Here is a 20,596-nt window from a genome sequence, read left to right as displayed (position 1 = left end):
ATACCTGCTGAGAAAATGAATTTATTGGACATCGGTGATGTGTCAGGCGCTATGTTAACACTTTACATGCATTATTTTATTTCACTTTTTTAAATGCCAAAAAAAAAAAAAAAAAAAAAGCTAGTCCCAGTCCCAGCCCTCTGGACGCTCACAATCTGGTTGGAGAAATGGAACAACACCCAGATGACAAGTTAGCATGAGCACGGGCCTGTCATCAGATGCTGACTGATGGGTGAGTTCCTGGTGTTCAGGGGAGGTCGGGACGAAGCACAAACTCGCCCTTAACTAGAACACGAGCACCAATCAGGGTGCCTGGTACTCTTCTGGACATCTCCAAAGAGGGAGCCCCACTGCTATCAGTTCCTCTCCAGCCTGAGAATCACCCCCCAAGGATGACACATAGACAGTGACACTCGTTCTTCAGCAGACATTTATTGAGCACCTACTGTGTGCGAGGCTGTGTGAATAGACAGACCCACTCTCCCCTGGTGGGGCTCAGACCTAAGAACTGACAGACCCAGCCATGAGACGGCAGCTTCTGGAGCTAGACGGTCAGCTCAGGCTGTCGTAACAGAATACCACAGACTAGGTGACTTAAACAACAGAATTTTATTTTCTCACAATTCTGGAAGCTAGCAGTCCAAGATCAAGGTGCTGGCGTGGTTGGTTTCTGGTGAGAGCTCCCTCTTTGGTTTGTAGATGGCCACCTTCTTACTGTGTTCCTCCATGCTTCTGCATGCCTATGTCTCTTCCTCCTCCTATAAGGACACCGATCCCCTTAAGACTTCATTTAACCTTAATTACCCCCTTAAAGGTCCTATCTCCAAATATAGTCACAATGGGGGGGCACAATTCAGTCCCCCCACCTCATGGAAGTTTTGCAAGAATCGAGTGAGTTAATGCATGTACAGCACTCAATACGTGTTAGAGGGTCTTGTGGAGGGTGCAGGATGCCTCCCCTGGGGCGTGCACATAATGGGTGCTCAGTAAATACCGCTTGCTTTTATTGTAGTTACTGAACTCCTGCTTGTGTCCATCACTGTTGCAGGTTGAGGCACTGGGAGGAAGATCTAGAAACTGGACCTTCAGCCCTGGAAGAGGGGATTTCAGAGCTCAAGATTGAATTTGAATTAGTGTTTTACAGCTGACGATTTAAAATAGATTTGTGATTTATACCTGAGAATTCAAAACAGTGAAAGGTGGCCAGATATGTTCATTTTATTCCATCCCATCAGGCTCTAGAAGTGGCTTCTGCTGGCTCCTGAGCCTCAGCTAGGATGTGGCCTTTCTGGGACCCACTCTGACCCTCCCTTAGGAATGTCCCCGAGATCTCAGAAGGCCAGAGAGGGTCCCAGCCTTCTGCTCTGTCCAGACAGGAGCCAAGAGAGCCCAGCTCAACAACAGCTACCAAAAACAAGAGTCAAACTCTTATTTCTTATTTAAGCCCTGACATTAAAGTGTAATTTTCATTTGCGCAGCCACATCAATGACATACGGCAGAGAGAGCATTAGTGCTCACCCGGGAGCAAGGCCTCCAGCAAACACACTCTGTGAGGCAGAGGAGACAGGTCCTGCTGAAGACCCGGGCACTTGGCTTCTCCTGGCCTCGCTGTGCCCTGCCCACCTGCCGGCCTGGCTCCTTCAGCCCTTTCAGATATTCCAGCCCCTTCCACAAACCCCTACCAGAGATTCAGTCCCAAGTGGGGGTTAGGATCATGGGCTTTGGAGTCTGACTGAGCTGGGTGTGAGTCCCAGCTCCCACACGGTATGGCCTTCGCCCTTCTGTGCCTTGATATCGTCATCTGTTAAATGGGCAGTAACACCCCCACCCCGACCTGGGTTGTGAGGATTAAATGAGTTAATATTTGTCAGACACTTAGCAGAGTGCTTGACAGAGTCAGTGCTCAGTAGTCACTGTTACTGTTGATAATAATAATTCTCGTATCAGCCAAACAAGGTAATTGTTATCACCTTTTACAAGTGGTAGGACATCAGAATATTACTATAAGTAAAAGGGATTTATCACATAGACTCAAAGTAAGATGTGCGCCTTCTGGATAGTTTGGCCAAACCTCCCTAATGTATAAATTTCCCTGAGTACGTTTATATCCTCAGAGATAGATGGCCATGTACTTGGATGCCTCTTCTGTTGGGGAGCTCAGTACCTCACAAGGCAACCCATTTTGAGAACTTAGAAAGATTGAGCCTCCTTGAAATTTCTACCTTCTTCCCATCCTGGGCTGCAATCTTTACTGTCCAAAATACATGTACTCCTCTCAACGCAATAGCCAGAAAGATCTTCAGCTGATTGTAGACTGCTCTTGTAGTGTGTCTCCCTGAGTCTGCTCCTCCCTCTTGGCTAAATGCACCCCCATGCGCCTCCCCACCTTCAGCCCCAACCATGTCCTGGATCAGGAACTTATCTCCTAATTATCTCTCGAATCAGTTCTTTTGTTCCCCTCTCCAGCACCACCCTGGACCTGGACCATCACCTCTCCCAGACCCTGCGGCAGCCCCTGAGTAGTCACCACGAGACCCTTCCCATCTGAGCCAGTCACTCCCCTGCGTCGCAGCGGCCAGGGTTTCCTTCTGCTCCTCTGCATGGCCCACGGCCGCTGCCACCCTCATTCTCAGTGCTCCCCGCACTGTGCTCCACACCCCTGCTCCCTTCACTCTGAGCCCTCGTTCTATCCGCCTCCATGTCTGTGCCTCCCTTACTCTCCATGACCCCCTTCTCCTGCCTGCTCCCCTCAGTGTCTGTGAACCCCCAGCTCTCTGCTCCCCCTTGCTCTCCATGCCCCTCACTCTTTGCATAACCCTTACGCTCTATTCCCCCTTCCTCTGTCTCCCCTCATTCTTCTTGCTCCTCTTTGCTCCCCATGTGCCCCCGGATCTTCACTCCCCAAAAGGAGAACCAGGCCTCAGAGGGTGTTAAGGGCACTCTCCCGCCCGCCGGCCCCCGGCCATCCTGGGCTGATGCCTTTTCTCCTCCCATCTCATTCCTCTGCCTCCTCCTCTGAGGTACTGATTCTGAGAGCCTCTGAACACCCACCTCTCAACTGCCCATCACTCTTCAGTTTCTTCCAGAATTCCTGTGGCCTCAGACCCACCCACCCAATCTCTCAGAACCACCATGCCCCACCATCCCCAGAGCCCAGGACCCAGCGGTAGAGGGAAGCTGTGTCAAAGTGTGTTTCACGGAACCCTAGTTTCTAAGTTTATTCTCTGATGAAAAAGCTCCGTGACCAAATGCATTTGGGAAAACACTGGGCTAAGCTGAGTTGAAGAGCGTTTTCTTCTGCAGCTCTCGTCAGAGCATCCAGTGTGCTAGTAGATTTTGTACAATCCATGGAGAAGGCAGGTGGGTACAGGCTTGATCACAGGTCCCTCCCTCTTCACGCCGGGGGGACTGTGCAGCACACTTTGAGAAACACTGGTCTCTGGTTGCAGTTCTGAGCCCTGGAATGAGAGCATACTGGGCGCAGATACCACCTCCATCAATAACTAGTTCTTTCATCTTGGCCAAGTGACTTGGCTTCCCTGAACCTCAGTTTCTTCCCCTGTAAAATGGGAGCAATAGCAGAGCTCACGTCTCAGAGCTGTATGCAGACATTCCAAAGATAAGGCACTGAACACACAATAAAGGTTCGGTTTCTGGAAACTCTGACTGTTCATTGTGAAGAGCTTGGCACAGAGCTGTTCTCAGTAGCGAGTAGATGTTGTCACTGCTGTCTCAGACAGTCATGGAAGCACAGCCTCGGGGGGGCCCCAAACTTGCCATTTTTCAACCACCTGACAGACAAATGCTAGGCAGCTAGAGCAGGCTTTTGCGTCTCCTCTGGCTTAACCGGTTCTACACCTGTTAACTTTCATACTCAGGGGACCAAACACATTTTCACCCCTTACATTACTTCGGGTAGTGTGAATGCCGCCTGCTTCATCAGACGCTGAGCTATTTCTGATGGTGACCTTCTTGGTGTCTGTAGCTGGCCGCCACCTCCTCCTCCTCCTCCTCTCCCTCCCCCAGATGGCCTTCAAAGATCTGCCTGTCACAAGCCAAAGCTGTCATTCTGGACCCTTTTCTCCTGCCCTTCTGCACTGTAGGACCCAGCCACGAGGCAGAGACACATGGCCTTTTATTTAGGCCGAGCTCACCTCTTCTGGGCACATGGGTGAAATACGTTAGAGCTGCAGCTCTTGGAAAAGACATCCTGTATGGTTGGAAGAAGAATTATTGGCTTTATTAGAAAGCTTTTTTCCAACTTCCATGGGACTCTTTACCACATGTTAGCCCATTCCTCCCCCAACAGCTTCTTAGGCAGATGGAGAGTATTATTCCCACATGATGGATGAACAAACTGAGGCCAAGAGATGCTTCATGACATTGGGCCCAGCACTGGATCAGTCCCTGATGCCATCAGGCCTGGCCTTTTAGAAATAGACAGGGTCATCGCTCTAAAACAAGACTGAACGAGGCAGGACATCCAAATGACTACTGTCTTCAAGAGTCATATTTACTATGGGAGGCCCTAAACTTGAACTAATTCAGACCTAGTGCCATTCCAGGATGTTTTTTGATCTCTGCTTTTGAAAATATTGTCCAGCCATTAGGTGAACCTCTAAAGCAGGGATCAGCAAATGTTTTCCGTTAAGGGCCAGAGAGAGTAAATATTTTCAGCTTTGCAGCCAGAATGTCTGTCACAACTATGCAACTCCACCATTATAGCATGAAAGCAGCCATAGACAATACATAAAAGAATGATTGTAGCTGTGTTCCAATAAAACTTTATTTAAACATACAGATGAAGGGCCACATTTGGCCCAAGGGCCATAGTTTCCTAACCTTTGATCTAGGACAGTGCTGTCCAGTAGAAATAGAATGCAAACGACATAAGTAATTTAAATTTTTCTAGTAGCTGCATTATAAAAAGTAAAATGAAATAGGTTAGTTTAATTTTAATAATATATTTTATTGAATCCAGTATGTCCACAATATTATCATTTCAACATGAAATCAATATAAAAATTATTGAGATATTTTACATTCCTTTTTGCTTCCTAAGACTTAGAAATCCCATATTTTACACGTACAGCCTATCTGAATTTGAATAGTCACATTTCAAGTGCTCATTGTCCACATGGGCTAGTGCTTACTGTTTTGGACAGCACAGCTTTAATGGGGCGGGCTGACATTATAAGGAGACAGTCGTACACATAATCAATACACAACTGATAAGCACCATGAATGGATAGTAGAGGGTGCTATGCATAGGGACCGGGAAACAATAAAGGGATCTTCTGTGACTTGCCCTCATCTCTGCCCTGAATTCCTTTTTGGAAGTCAATAGCAGGGCTTTCCTGGTGGTCCAGTGGTAAGGAATCCACCTTCCAATGCAGGGGATGCGGGTTTGATCCCTGGTCGGGAACTAAGATCCCACATACCATGGGGCAACTAAACCAGTGCACCACAACTACTGAGCTCGTGCGCCTCAACAAGAGAGCCCGCATGCTGCAAACTACAGAGAGAAAACCCACACGCCACAACTAGAGACAAACCTGAGTACTGCAACAAAGAACCCGTGCCGCAACAAAAGATCCCACATGCCTCAACGAAGACCCCACGTTCTGCAACTAAGACGCAACACAGCCAAAAAAAGAAAGAAAGAAAAGAAATAAATCAGAAGTCAATAGAACATTCTTACGCCTATCGTAAACTCCAGCTACCGCACATGCTTAGCATGGACGACTATAAAATGAAGCATTCAGACTTTGTGCTGGCTCATCTTTGATAATTCTCCATCTAGGGATCGGGAGATGAATTGCTTTTGTTTCTCATGGCTTTTCTTGGACCTCAGGTCAGCAGCATAGCAGCCCCTGACCTGGTACAGCCATAGATAGCAAATCAAGGCATCAGCATCCAGATGGGGTCCGAGTGATTGTCCCCACTGGCTGGGATGTTTTTTCTATCCAGGAGAAAGGGGCCCACATCTGGATTCAGAACAGAAATTTCAACCCCCAGACCTGGTGTGAATCTCACTCTACCATTTACTTACTGAGTGACCTTGGGCAAGTTACTTAACCTCGCTGAGCCTTAGTTTCCTCATCTGTACAATGGGGATAATGACAGCAGCTACCTTCAGTGATTGGTGTATGGAGAGGGATGATTATGAATAGTAAGTATCTGGTACATGGTAAACTCTGAATATTACATTATTATTATTATTAGTGCATCAAGGATGTCCCCCCAAACTCTGAATTAATTGCCCCCTCCTCACATTAATCTGGAGACTCCAGTGTTTGCATCACCTCCTCCTGTGTTACGGTTCCTCTTTGGCATTGCTGTGTCTCCCACTCAGCTGTGAGTTCCCAGAACAGGAACTGTGTTTCGTACATCTTAGCAAGAATAAAACTCTTCCCTTTGCCTAGATTCTAGAACATTATTTCTGTCCATCACCATCTTCCCCTTCTGGGAGATAATTCCTGATGTTCCTTCCACCCATCAAACTGGGTCAGTCTCCCCCCACTTACACACTCTCAAGCCCCCCTGTGCTTTTCCTTTGAAGCATTTAGCACATGTAATTAATGAATTATCTGGGGAATCTGCCTTTTTTTTTTTTTTTTTTTGCGGTACACGGGCCTCTTACTGTTGTGGGCTCTCCCGTTGCGGAGCACAGGCTCCGGACGCGCAGGCTCAGCGGCCATGGCTCACAGGCCCAGCCACTCTGCGGCATGTGGGATCTTCGCGGACCAGGGCACGAACCCGTGTCCCCTGCATCGGCAGGCGGACTCTCAACCACTGCGCCATCAGGGAAGCCCTGGGGAATCTGCTTTAATGTCCGTCTCCCCACTGGACTGTGAGTCCTCTAAGGGTGGGGCTTGAGGCTGCATTATTCATCGCTGAGTTCTCAGCTCACAGGTCATGGCACATAGCAGGTGCTCAGGAAATGTTTGTTGAATGTATGAGAGACTGTCATTCACTCTGGAAGGTAAGCGACCAGAGATTGCTCTCAGAATAACAACAAGAGAGCTTAAAGAGCTTTTGTAACTGACCTTTTTAAAATCACTTGCTCAACATCCACCATATATTTCTCTCCACCTCTCTTAAATAAAAAGTCTCTGTGGACCTTGTAAAACCTTCAAGCCATGCTGTCCAGTAGAAATATAATGTGATCCACACATGTACTTTTACATTTTGTAGTACCTACATTTTAAAAAGTAAAAGAAAACAGGTGAAATGAATTTTAATAATATATTTTATTTAACCCAGAATACCCAAAATTTTATCACTTCAACATGTAATCAACATAAGAATAGCTGATGAGCTATTGTACATTCTCTCTTTTTTTGAGCTAAGGCTTTGAAATCCGGTGCATATTTGCACTCACAGCACATCTGGATTTGGACTTGCCACGTTTCAAGTGCTTAGTACCCACATGAGGCTCATGGCTGTCATATTGGAAGCTGCAGAGAAACTGCTGTGGTTTTCAAATTATTCTTCCCAGAGTGCCCTGCTGTGTGTGGAGGCGAGGCTTTTCTCAGGTAGTCTTCATAGGACACCAGAGATGAGCACAGCTGAAGTTTATCATCCAGCACTGGGCAGAACCTGTCCCCATAACAGGCAAGAAGGAAGGAAGGGGTTGATCATACCAAGAGGTGACATGTCTGTGGGGCTTAATGCATGCTAGGAGTTTTGCAAAGGGCTTTACATTGTGTTAAGTCATTTGATCCTCTAGCGACGCTTTGAGGGAGGCTATCATATTATTATCCCCGTTTTACAGGTGGGGAAGTAGAGGCACAGGGATTGAAGTGACCCACCTGTTCAAGGACACACAGATAATAAGTGATGGAGCTGGGATTTGAACCCAGGCAGCCTGGCTCCAGGACCTATACCTCGGTTGATCACCTCTGTGAGCAGACTGTCTCAGAATTGGGCCCTGCCATTTCTCTACAATTGTGTCACAGACAGGATCTAGAGTCAGTGCTACCCACTTGGATTTGTTCATTCAACAAATTATGTTGAGCCCCTTCTGTGCACCAGACCACACGCTCACAGAGCTTACTTTGAGGGGAGGAATTCAATAACAGACACTTCCCCAAATGGCGTTACTGGGATTCATAGGAAAAGCCCAGCTCTGAAAGAGGGTGTTGACAAGTAGATGCTCTGATAGAGTCATCATTTAGCAAGTTGGCACCAGAGGGAGAGGTATTTCAGTGCCAGGGGGAATAAAGCTCTGTTCCAGTCCAAAGGGGGATGCCAGCCCAGTGTGTCCTCGAGGAGGTAGGGATGGTGACCTGTGGGTGCCAGGAGCTTGGTCCAACAGTATGCCAGGAAGGCCCAGGACTAATGCCAAGGGGAGTGGTCAAGAAGAGCCAGCATCAAGACAGTTGTGAGGCCGGAGCTCAGAATTCACAGCCAGGAGCGGAGGGATGAGATGCTGCTGAGCCCCAGAAACACATCTTACGGAGTCTCACTGGCAGAACAATAAAAGTCTGTGAGCAAGAGAACGAATGCATGAAAGTAGCTCCTCACTACTGGTCATCCAGTCATTTGGTGTATTCATCAATCAAGAGGCATTTATTGAGCACCTTTGGTATGCCAGGAACTGTTTCACAAGCTGTCACTCTTGACATTTGTTGAAACTGATATCTTACTAGAAATTCAACAATTTCTCTTTAATTTTCAGTGGCAAGACATATTCCCCAGATGTGTCCCACTTTTCTACAAAACGTGTCATATTTGAACCTCTGACATTAATAACAGGAATAATAGTAACAGCTGTTAATAACCTACTGTTGTGCCAGGCCCTGTGCTAAGCACTTATATATAGCTTCTTTTGATCCTCACAACAGGCCTAAGAGGTAGTTTCTATTATTTACCCCTTTTTTTTTGCGGTACGCGGGCCTCTCATTGCTGTGGCCTCTCCCGCTGCGGAGCACAGGCTCCGGACGCGCAGGCTCAGCGGCCATGGCTCACAGGCCCAGCTGCTCCGCGTCATGTGGGATCTTCCTGGACCGGGGCACAAACCCGTGTCCCCTGCATCAGTAGGCAGACTCTCAACCACTGCGCCACCAGGGAAGCCCCATTTACCCCCATTTTACATATGAGGAAACTGAGGATCAGAGGAGGGGCAGTGACTTGCCCAAGGTCACACAGCCAGATGCAGTGGAGCTGGAACTTGAACCCAGACTTTCTACTCCACACTTTTTTCTTTCTTTTTTTTTTTTTTTTAACAGGCGAAGTCTATTTATTTAGAACTTGCTCTGGCAAAGGAGTCAGCCACCAGCAGCTGAATTTTGGCAGTCTACTCCATACTTTTAATCTTCATTTCCCTTCTTCCTCCCCCCAATCCCATGTTTGCACATATAGAAAATGATTAAATTTGCTTCTAGACTCAGATGCTGTGGTCACACGTGATTCTTTCTCTTGTTGTTTCCAAAGGTGGTGGCTCTTAGTAAGAGAAGTCAGGAGGCCGAAGCCGCTTTCCTGAGCGTTTACAAGCAGTTAATTGAAGCACCAGGTAAGACATGCTTGGGCTCCGTGAGTGAATAATTAACAAAAATAAACTGCTGTTAGGACTGTTGCACAGGGGCCTCCTCTCAGTGGCATCTGGGGACAGGCCAAGACTCCTGGGTGAGGCCAGGCCCTCCATGGGTAGGAGTTGTAGGGACTGAGGGGGTCTACACCCAGTCTGGTGTGATGTGTCCCCACACGACTCTTCCATCTTACCCCACTGCCTTCCAACATCAGCCAGGGAGCTTTGGGGGGCTCCTGGTAAGATCTCCCACCTGGATCTTCTTGGGGAGCCGAGTGTCTTGCCCACCAGAACCCCCATCCCTTTGCCACAAGGGGCAGAAGGCACCCAGTGCTCTCTGCCAGCAGAGGGCGCTGGAGGAAAGACTGCAAATGTCTCCTCCAACATGGCACGGCCAACCTCAAAAACTTGATGTTCCTCAAAAACCAAACCCAAAAAAGCATATACTGTATGACTCCATTTACATAAAATATGAAGACAGGCAAAAATTAATGTCAGCACTATTCACAATGGCTAAAAGGGGGAACAACCCAAATGTCCATCAGTGGATGAAAAATAAAATGTGGTTTACCAATCCAGTGGAATATTATTTAGCCATAAAAAGTAATGCAGTACTGACACATGCTACAGAGTGGATGAACCTTAAAAACATGATGCTGAGTGAAAGAAGCCAGATGCAAGAGGTCACACAGTTTATGATTTCATTTGTATGAAGTATCCAAAATAGGCAAATCTATAGAGACAGAAATCAGATTGGTGGTTACCAATCTGGGGGCAGGAGAGAATGGGGAGTGAATGCTTAATGGGTATGAGGTTTCCTTTTAGGGGAATAAAAATGTTCTGGGACTAGATAGAGGTGGTGGTTGCACAACATCATGAATGAACTAACTGGCACTGAATTGTTCGCTATAAAATGGTAAATTTTGCGTTACAGAATTTCACCTAAAAAAAAAAAAAAGGCACCTGTGCTGTTAGAAGTCAAGAGAGTGGTTTCTCTTGGATGGGGCGATAGTTCCTGGGGGCCTTTGGGGGCTGGAGATGTTGCTTCTTGATCTGGGTGTGGATTACAGAGGTATGATCAGCTTGAGAGCTTCAACTGTGTACCTAAATATGTAGATATACTTCTGCAAAAAGTTTCCCTTTTTTTTTTTTTTTTTGCGGTACGCGGGCCTCTCACTGTTGTGGCCTCTCCCGTTGCGGAGCACAGGCTCCAGACGCGCAGGCTCAGTGGCCATGGCTCACGGGCCCAGCTGCTCCGTGGCATGTGGGATCTTCCCAGACCAGGGCACGAACGCGTGTCCCCTGCATTGGCAGGCAGACTCTCAACCACTGCACCACCAGGGAAGCCCAAGTTCCCTTTTTGAAAATGGCCCGTCCTCTGCACGTTTTCATTTATTGACCTAGAGATGGGAACCCAGAATGTAGTGATTTGCTTAATAATGGTGGAGCTGGGAGACAACTCCACTGTGCTAACTCCCTCCACCCAGACAGCCCCTTTAATCCATTTCTAGTACTTCCACACAGCTGCAGGAATTAGTGCTATCAGAGGTGACTGGAGCTGGGGGTTTACGAAGAAGAAAATGAGATCCCACTCTAGGCTGAGCCATGGAGAAGGCAAAGTCATTTATATTTGATGTCAAGGTTGTTTGTGAGATCTTTGTGCAGGGGATGGGAAAGTCCCTCGTTCCATCTGTCTTGGCAGTTGTGGTGGTTTAAATAGTGTCCTCCCAAAATTTATGTCCACTCTGAACCTCGTAGTGTGGCCTTATTTGGAAACAGGGTCTTTGCAGATGTAATTAGTTAAGGATCTTGAGATGAGATCATCCTGGACTTAGGGAGGACCCTAAATCCAATGAAGGGTGTCTTTATAAGAAGAGGAGAGGGAGTTTTGGGACAGACACAGGGAAGAGGGCCATGTGAAGACAGAGGCGGAGTTTGGAGTGATGCAACTACAAGCCAAGGAATGCCTGAGGCTACCAGGAGCTGGAAGAGGCAAGGAAGGATCCTCCACTAGAGCCTTCAGAAGGAGCACAGCCCTGACAGCAACTTGAGTTTGGACTTCTGGCCTCCAGAACTGTGAGAGAATAAACTTTTGTGGCTTTAAGCCACCTTAGTGGGTGGTGCTCTGTTATGGCTGCCCCAGGAAACTAATACAGCAACAATGATGTGAAGCTTCCCCTCCAAAAGCACGTGAGCTGGGTGGTGAGGGAAGTCTTCTAGCCTGTTCTACTCAAAGTGTAGTCCATGGACCAGCAGCATTGGCTTCGCCTGGAGCTCGTTAGAAATACAGAACCTCGGGCCATTGAAGCGTCTGCATTTTAACAAGTTCCCCAGGGGATCCGGGAGCACATCACAGTCAGAGAAGCAGTGGCCAGGTGTAGAAGTTGCATGTGCTCTACCCTCTGCATGTTACAAGCCCCAAAGGAACAGGCCCTACCAGTCCCTGTCTCCCTGGTGCAAAGAAGTTGAGTCCAGTGCCTGATGCCTCACAGCCAGGGAGAGATGGGACTCAGCTCTTGATACATTCAACAACTATTTCTAGAATGTCTGCTCATGTCACAACTTGGCTACTCGTGGGAGGTTATGTTATTTCCCATTGCTGTAACAAACTGCCGCAAACTGGGTGGCTTAAAACAACAGATCCTTATTCTTTCTCAGTTCTGGAGGCCAGAAGTCTGAAATCAAGGTGTCGGCAGGGCTCTGCTCCCTCCAAAGACAAACACTGTTTGGTGTAGAGAGCAGAAAGCTGAGTAACTTGCATCCTTCACGTTACACACTGTATTTCAATAGGGGAGGACTCTTCCCTACCTCTTCCAGCTTCTGGTGGCTCCAGGTGTCCCTTGGCTTGTGGCTGCATCACTCCAGTCTCTGCCTCTGTCTGCACATGGCCTTCTTCCCTCTGTGTCTCTGGGTCCCAAATCCCCCTCTTTGTTCTCTTATAAGGACACTGGTCATTGGATTTAGGCCCCGCCCAGATAATCCAGGATGATCTCATCTCAAGATCCTTAACTTAATTACATTTGCAAAAGATCCTTTTCCAAAAAAGGTCACATTTACAGGTTCCAGGCATTAGGACATGGATGTATATTTTGGGGTCACCATTCAGCCCACTACAGAGGCACCTGCAGACTCGACTCGCTCTGCTCCAGTCCTGTGCTCTGCCCTGATTCTGCACTCGCAGGAAGGCAGCATGGCCACATGGGTTTTCTCAGTCAGAATGTTTTGGCGGCAAGAATGGCTGGAACCAGACAGCACAGCTCTCCAGGCTCTGTGCCTTCCCCCTGCCAGGGCATGGCCCTGTGGTATGAGGCCAAGACAGCTGTGTCTGCAGCCCTAGTCGTTATCACCCTTACTGAGGACCACACCAGGCACGTGGCCGAGAGACCGAGAGGCCGCCCCATTCCTTGCAGCCTTTTTGCTTATGATGTCTCCACCCTTATCAGAGCTATCTGGGAAAAAATTTGGAAAAATACACCCTCTTATTTCCCACTCTTTTCAATTCTTTGGATTGCACAGTCTCAGTGGCGAATGACAATGGAGGGTGACCCAGTACAGACCCCAGAGATACCTCCCACGAGTCCACATGCCCAGCTCCTCCACCGGGCGTCATAGTACCTTTCCTGTAGCACCAGGGGGCAGCACTGAGATGGGCTTGTGTTTCCAGGCAAAGACCCCAATTCAAATCCTGCCTGTACCACTTACTCATTGGGTAACTGTGGACGAATTAATTCACCTCCCTGAGCTTCAGTCTTCACTTCTATAAATTGGGAATAATATCAGAGTCTGTCTCATACAGTCATTGGGAGGCTTCAGCGTGCATGGCGCAGAGTGGCACTTGCTAAGTGTTAACTGTTCTTATCATCATCTGTGTGTCCCTAGGACAAGTGAAATTCTCCAAGCCTGGGACTGAGTCATAGTAAACCTGTGTACCCTGAATCCAGTACACAGTAGGCACCTAATAATTGTTTGTTGAATGAATTAGAAATAAGATTCAGACGCAGAAAGTGGGAGAAGAGTTATTTGAATGAAAAGGTACTTTTTTCTACTAGTGCTTCCTGCTTGTCACGTGTTTATCTACTCAGATGGCATTTATTGAGTGCCTCCTGTGTGCCCAGCACTCACTAGACACTGGGAACATAACCATGAGCCTGCCGATACAGACACGGGCCCAGACCTCAGAGAACTTGCATTCTGGTGGCAGAGGTAAACAGATCATCACTCAAGTAACCTGTTGTCTCAAACCCAGGGGAGCGTTTGGGGGTGAGAAGGGGCTTACAGCCCCCATGTGGGAGAGAGTATCATTTCTGGGGTTCACTGTGGACCCACATCTTTCTGAAAATATGTTAACCCACGAGGCCAGAACCGCGGTGCCAGTCAGGGACCGTGAGCGCTCCCAAGATTGGCATGGAACTTCCTGGAAAGTTCCCGTGCTCTCTTGCCCCTCTCCCTAAACGGTCATTCCAAGCCTAGTGCTGACTCCACGTGTCTGATTTCCCAACTCTACTCCCCAGAAATGGAGGGGTGGGGGGGACATACATCCCCAGCTGTCACCAAGCTAGAGAACGAGGAACCTTAACTGATGGAGACATACCATACGAACAGCCCCTTCAGGGCTCTAATTCATTTTCAAGACATTTAAGAATAACAAAATGTTTTAATGATTTCTTAGGGGAATTAGGAAGACATATTTTTGTTCTCATTAAATTGTATCCTCAGACACAAGAACCAAATGTCAGATGTGTTGCTGGTGCTCGGAGCTTCCCTGTTCACTGTCCCTGCCACACATGCCTCCCCAGCTCCTCCATAAAAATAACACTCCTGGAAAATTTGCCAGGATGAACACTCTCCTGTTTTTATACTTCTTGACAGGCAAATTATTTGTCGAAATACTTCCCATCCACACCTCCCCCCCGAAGCCACACAAGTCCTGATTCAACATTTTTGTTTTGAGTGACTGCTGCCAACACAAATCTTTGGCAGAGAATGCGATATAGCGTGATTGCTCAGCAAGTATTTTGATAAGTGTGCAGCCTGTATGTCTATAATTATGAAAGAAAACCGTAAATCTTTTGGATATTGTTCACACAGATGTGGCGTGAAGTGAGGAAAAAAAGCAGTAAAACGTGTTAAAAGCATAATTAATGTCATTGTTGTAGAGGATGATTTGATTTAAACCTTTCTGACTCCTGTAACCGGTGACGGCTGATTTCTTTATTGCGTTCATAGAGTCACTAGGTACCGACCCAAGTTTCAGAGAGCTAACTTATTAACTGAGTGATTAGGTTAAAAGCAAAAAGAAAAAAATTTAAAGAGAAAACAAGGAAAGAGCAAGTAAGAGGACAGGCAGAGGAACACTGCTGAAGAGATAAGAAGGGAGAGGTGAGTCCCCCCAATTTTTTTTTTTTTTTTTTTTTTTTGCCTTACTTTGTATTTTTTAAAATCTGATGCAGGAGATGGCAACTCCTCACAGGCGTTTCTCTCCCTGCTCCTCCTTTCAGGAGGCAAGGCTGGGCAGCTTAGGTTGATCGAGCTGTAGCATCAGACACAGTGGGGTGGGACTCTCAGCTTGGTGGGTTTTTTTGAGCTGTGTGACCTTGGGCAGGGGCCTGAACCTCTCTGACTCTGGTTTCTGTGTCTTTAGCAGAGGGATAATAGAACCTGTTCATCAGTCAATGTGAGGATTCTATACCTATACATGAAAGCATTTGGCAGGTTGGATAATCAGCAGCCCACTGCAAAGCTGCCATCAGGGTATAAGTTACGTGAGTCACACGCATTGGCTTTGGATTTCATACAGCTCTGTCAGTTATCAAGGAAGTGGGGTGAGAGGTTTAATACTACAGGGTTACTGAACGTGCAGTAGGACAATACTTTCCAATGTTTAGGATTTTTTAAATTTTCTCCGCAGTTATAAAAGTTGTATATGCCTACTGTCAAATTCAGAAAATACGGAAATAGGAGGGGAAAACTACCTACTAGAAAAGCAGTGGCAATATTTTGTTGTTTTTCCTATCTGATCTTTTCCCCATGTACTTTTTCAAAATGGTTGTTCATTCTGCATGTACCATTTTCAATCCTGCTTCCTTTCACCCACTACAAGCATCTGTATTTCTCTGTGTGATTACAAATTCTGAGTAACTTTGGTTCCTCTTGTGTAACAGTCTCTTGTGTGGCTGAACCCCATAATTTACTGAACCCCATTCCCAACACTGGGTATTCGGGGTTCTTGGGAATGCAAGGCATATTGGTACTGTACTGTAGTTATAAGAGTGAGAAAGAAAACTTGGGAAGGGGAATGTATTGTAGCCACATATTGACCACAAACCCAGGAAAAGTGGTCAGAAAGAATAAGAATCTTTTTCCTCCTTGTTGATTTATTTTGTACTTCTTTGTTTATTAGTTACACTAAATATCTTTTCACATGTTGTGAACCACTCATATTTATTATTTTGTAAATCACTGATTCATGTACCCTTAGCACATTTTTCTATCAGAGAGATCGTTTTCTTATTGATTTGTAGATGCTCTTTGTATATTAGAGATACTAACCTTTGTCCTGGTAAATGTGTTTCATATCTTCTCCCCTAGTTTGCCTTTTGTTTCTTAATTTTGTTTACAATGTCTCTTGTATATGATACACGGCACACGTTCAAAAAATATTAGCAGAAAGTAGGAAATCTTACCAGACCTTTGCTTTATGGCTTCTGGATTTATTGTCATATTTAAAAAAAAACCCTCTCACCTGAAGGTTATAGGATTTTTTAAGTACTTTTGTGATCTCAGTTTTTAGAAATTTGAATCTTTGAAGCATTTGAAATATATGGTGATGGAAGTAGAAAGTGGGGTTAAGAATTTAACATTGTGTTTGTCCCAAATGACTAGTTCTACTGCCATCTAGTGGATAAGCCACCTTTGCAGATAAAGGCAATACAGATTTTAGTGTAATGAGAGACCCATTGCTGTCTTTGACTGCCCTCACCTCCTTCCCTTCCTCCCTGTATATGCCTCTGCCCATTTGGTCCTGTTGAGCTCAGGGGAGCACAGAAGGGTAACATAAAAGGTTATTTAACCCATAAAAAAAGGAAAAGTTTAACAGCAGATTTTCCAGAGATGCTACTTAACTTCAAAAGGCATTGTCTCCCCATTTTCTGCCACACCTTTGCCTCTGCCATTTCTTCTGCCAGGAGTGCCCTTTCCCCCTGGCCACCTGTCTGATTTTTACTACTCCTGGCAGCTAAGGGTTGAAAGATGATTAAAGGAAAACATCCAGCATGATGCTGGTACCCAGTGGCTGCTCAATAAACGGCTGCTCCCTTTCAGAAGGGATGACAGGCGTTTCAGCTGTGGCTTTTCATCAGCTCATTCTCTGAGCACCTACCATGTGCTGAGCCCTGTGGGAACCCAAACTTGAGTCCTGCCCTGCCCTTGGAGTCCAGCAGGGGCCACATGACCCGAAGACAGACGGCCAGAACACCCAGCAGAAAAAGGGCTTCAAGGTGGGAAGGCCAGGAGAGGTGCCTCAGGGAGAGCAGCCTTTGAATTTAAACGAGCTACCATCCTTGTGGGGCGGTTTCTTGGGTGCTCCCTGTGTGCCAGGCAGTGCGCTCAGCCCCTTACAGAAAGGATTTCACTTATCCCCTCTGAGGTAGGTATTGCCATCCTGCCCTGCTGTGTGGCTGAGGCAATGCAGGCTCAGAGAGGTCAAGCCACTTGCCCAAGGTCACACAGCAGAGAGGTAGTGGAGCCTGAATCTTGACCCCTGGCACCAAACCCAGATGCAGGATTAATTTTAAAATTGAAAGGGTTGGGGGACTTCCCTGGAGGTCCAATAGTTAAGACTCCATGCTACCAATGCAGGGGGCCCAGATTCGATCCCTGGTCAGGGAACTAAGATTCCACATGCTGCACAGTGTGGCCAAAAACGAAAAAAAAATTGAAAAGGTTGGAACAAAACCATGAGATTTGACATCTAAATACAGTGAAAAACAGCCAAGGGTCTTTGCTGCCAGTAGGTTGAGAGGTTCTAGGGTGAGAGGATGAGCCCTTTGCAGAAATGCAGATGTGTTAGCTGGAGGAAGAACATGACTCCTAACAGACACGTACACCTGGTCCTCCTGGCCCAGGGCTCCAAAGGCTGGTACTTCTGTTGAGGAGAAATTGAGCCACAGAGCTCCAAATTCAGGGGGCAGAGAGATGCCAGGAGGAGCACTAGCGGGACTCTAGGCTGAGGGACCCTCTCAGAGAGGGGCCAGTCCCTGTCCTGCCATCTTGCATCCTGTATCGCACCTGACTTCTTTGATCCTCAGTTTCCCCACTTGTGAAGTATGGATAATGATCTCACCTAATTATGGGCCCATTGGGTGGATTCAGTGGGAATGGAGAACACTTAACATGGTGCCTGGCACAGAGTAGTAGCCCCATGCAATTCATTCAATAAACATTGAACTCCTACTGTTTGATAGGCACTCTACTCGACACCAGGGGCACAATGTTAGGCAAAACAGACACTGTCCCTGCCTGCCTGGAACTTTCTGTGCAGCTTAGTCTATGGAAACTTTGTTTTTACTACAATGGACACAGGTTTGAGTCCCAGCTCTGCTGCTCCCTGGATGGGTAACCTTGAGTAACTAGCTCTACCTCTCTGAGCCTCCGTTTCCTCCTCTGGAAAAGCACACTTACCTTCTGGTACCTCTGAGAGGATTAAGCAAGGTGAAGAGTATAAAATCCTAAGCTGGTGTCTGGCACACAGTAAATGCTCAGTAGACCCGTGGCTGCCGTTGCTGTTGGTGGTGGTGTTACTGTTACATCACCACCCAGTGCCAAGAAGGAAGACCCTCTCCAGCCCCTCTGTCTGTGCTTAAGCCGGGAGACCCGGAAGCAGCCAGCCCTAGCGACGAAGGGAAGAAAGCACGGCCCCCATTTGCATACAAGGGCTGGGCAGCCATCTGCTATCAAAAAGTTAGGATTAAAGGATCAAAGTTAGGCTCTCTGCCACCGTCAGTAGCCTGAACCTCCTGCCCACACAGGCGCCCGGAGCCGGGGCCCAGATGGGAGAAGGCTTCTGTCTCAGAGATACTTTGGAGGGACACACGCATACTTCTGCATATATGTGTTTCTAAACAGCCTCTCGGACAGCCTTTGCAGCTCCAGCTTTCCTAAAAAAAGCTCTGAGCACCGCTTTCCTTCAGATGGACACAGTGGGAGGAATGAGACAGCTTTCCCTAGACTCACGACTCTCCCACACAGCCCCATAGACACTTTTTTTAAAAAATACCAACAGCATCAGCTAGTGGTGGAAGATGGAATAGATGATGTTCTATCCATCTCCTCCTACAGAGGCTTTGGAAAGGCTGGTGTGAGATTAAAATATTATAAATCCATTGGCAGTATTCTCTAGGGGTTTAGATCCAATGTAACCAAAATGAATTAGTCATTTTATTAAGCAGTTTATGCATAAAGAGCAAGTTGATGGCTGTAAGACAAAGGCACTCTATTTCCTGATGACGTTCCCCCTCCCCGCGTGCCCATCAGGACCTGCCACCTCGAATGGTTCATATTTGATCTTCCGTGTCTGCCAATGTGCTTAATTAATCCAAAGGATATGTAGTCAAACACTTCTGATTTGGGGTCCCCTGTTTGGGGCTTTTTTATTCAGGTTGGATCTAAAGCCGTTTGATTCCCGCTGCCACTGCCCTTGTCTATATATTGACAGTGTGTATGTTGCAGGAGTGAAGTGGGGGAAATAAAGTCCCGCTCACAGCTCTGGGCAGCCATGTGTCTCAGCTGAAAGGTTTCCCGTGGAAGCGCTGAGCCCGGCAGAAAGCCAGGCTCCGTGGCTCCAGATGAGGAGCTACAGGGATGTTCTGTCACTTCTCCTGACACTGAGATATGCGGCTTGCCAGACGTTGGAGGGGGACACAGGTCGCTTTGGAGACTGGGGGTCAGCGGGACCCCGCGCTTCCCCAAGTGGGGTCACCTGCCATAGGGAGCAGCCTTGGTGTACCTGGCGCAACACAGACTTTGAATACATTGCTCACCAGGTATCACCTTTCTAGTTCCTTCTAGAGAAAGTCTCAGTCAGGTGCTAAAGCATCTTAAATGCCTATGGAGCACCTGTGAATCTCTCCTTTTAACCAAGGAAGAGCCGACCTCAAGCTCAAGGTCTTGAGCAGGCAATGGGGATGTAACTAGAATTTAATAACATCAGTTTCTTGATTTTTCCTTTGTATTTATTTTAATGGTTAAAACCCCTTTTTTATGATACAGAATCCCAATGATCTACTTACAATAGTGAAACAAATATTCCTTTAAAATATATTTAAGTTAAAAACGTCAAATCACGTAAGGACAGATATCAAGTTGGTAATATTTTGGGGGGCAGGTGGATGCAGCTTAAGGTGTGACATGTCACCAGCATTTGACGATTGGGCCACCCTGGGTTCAAATCCAGCTCCACCTTTTTCAGCAAGTGGCTTCCCTCTGCTGGGCTGCAGTTTTCTCATCTGGAAAATGGGGAGAATAGCAATGTCTCCTGTGGTTGTTTTGATGATTAAATGAGATATAAATATCTGCAAAGTACCTGGCGTATGTCAGGGTGCGGGGGGTGGTGGGAATGAAGAAATGTCAGTTCCCTGGAGCTTTTGTCTCAAGATGCTGGGTGGGCATCTCATCTGCTCTTTACCCCCCAGCTGGATATGGGTGCCCCATCTGCCCCAGAATGAATGTTTGCTAGAGTTGGGAGGATGAAGACCAGAAACTAGTGTTTGAAGAGCCAGAGCCTGCTCTGAACCCAATCACCACCCACCAGCACCCACCAGCCTACAGGGAGGAGAGGTGAGGCTGGCACCAAGAATTACCCAGGCATCGCCAGCCTCTCTGAGCCCCGTGTCCCCATCAGTAAAATGGGTCAGTTGTGAAGATGAAGCTAAGCTATGTTTCTGGGACAGTAACTCAGGGGAGATTGGTCAGGATGGTGTGCCAGCATGTCTTGGTCTAATGGGAGCTGTTTCTCCTGGTGCTTCCTGGGTCTGGATTATTCTCTCTCAGCCCCCTGCTGGCTTCCT

At 47.2% G+C, this 20,596-nt stretch overlaps 1 protein-coding gene across 1 annotated transcript in view; it reads left to right on the top strand.

The window, feature by feature from the left end:
- The window catches only part of CUX2 (cut like homeobox 2), a 200,025-nt gene that overhangs the window by 131,843 nt on the left and 47,586 nt on the right, over positions 1-20,596 (top strand). The window contains exon 4 of the mRNA XM_027124772.1: positions 9,440-9,518. Coding sequence (XP_026980573.1) covers positions 9,440-9,518 — 79 coding nt within the window. The remainder of the gene's footprint in view (positions 1-9,439; positions 9,519-20,596) is intronic.

The sequence above is a fragment of the Aethalodelphis obliquidens genome, unplaced genomic scaffold (assembly GCF_003676395.1).
Source record: "Aethalodelphis obliquidens isolate GAN/ISIS:26980383/991018 unplaced genomic scaffold, ASM367639v1 scaffold28, whole genome shotgun sequence".
In the NCBI taxonomy this organism is placed as follows: domain Eukaryota; kingdom Metazoa; phylum Chordata; class Mammalia; order Artiodactyla; family Delphinidae; genus Aethalodelphis; species Aethalodelphis obliquidens.
The sequence above is the reverse complement of the archived record's forward strand: the minus strand, read 5'-3'. Positions and strand labels throughout refer to the sequence as shown.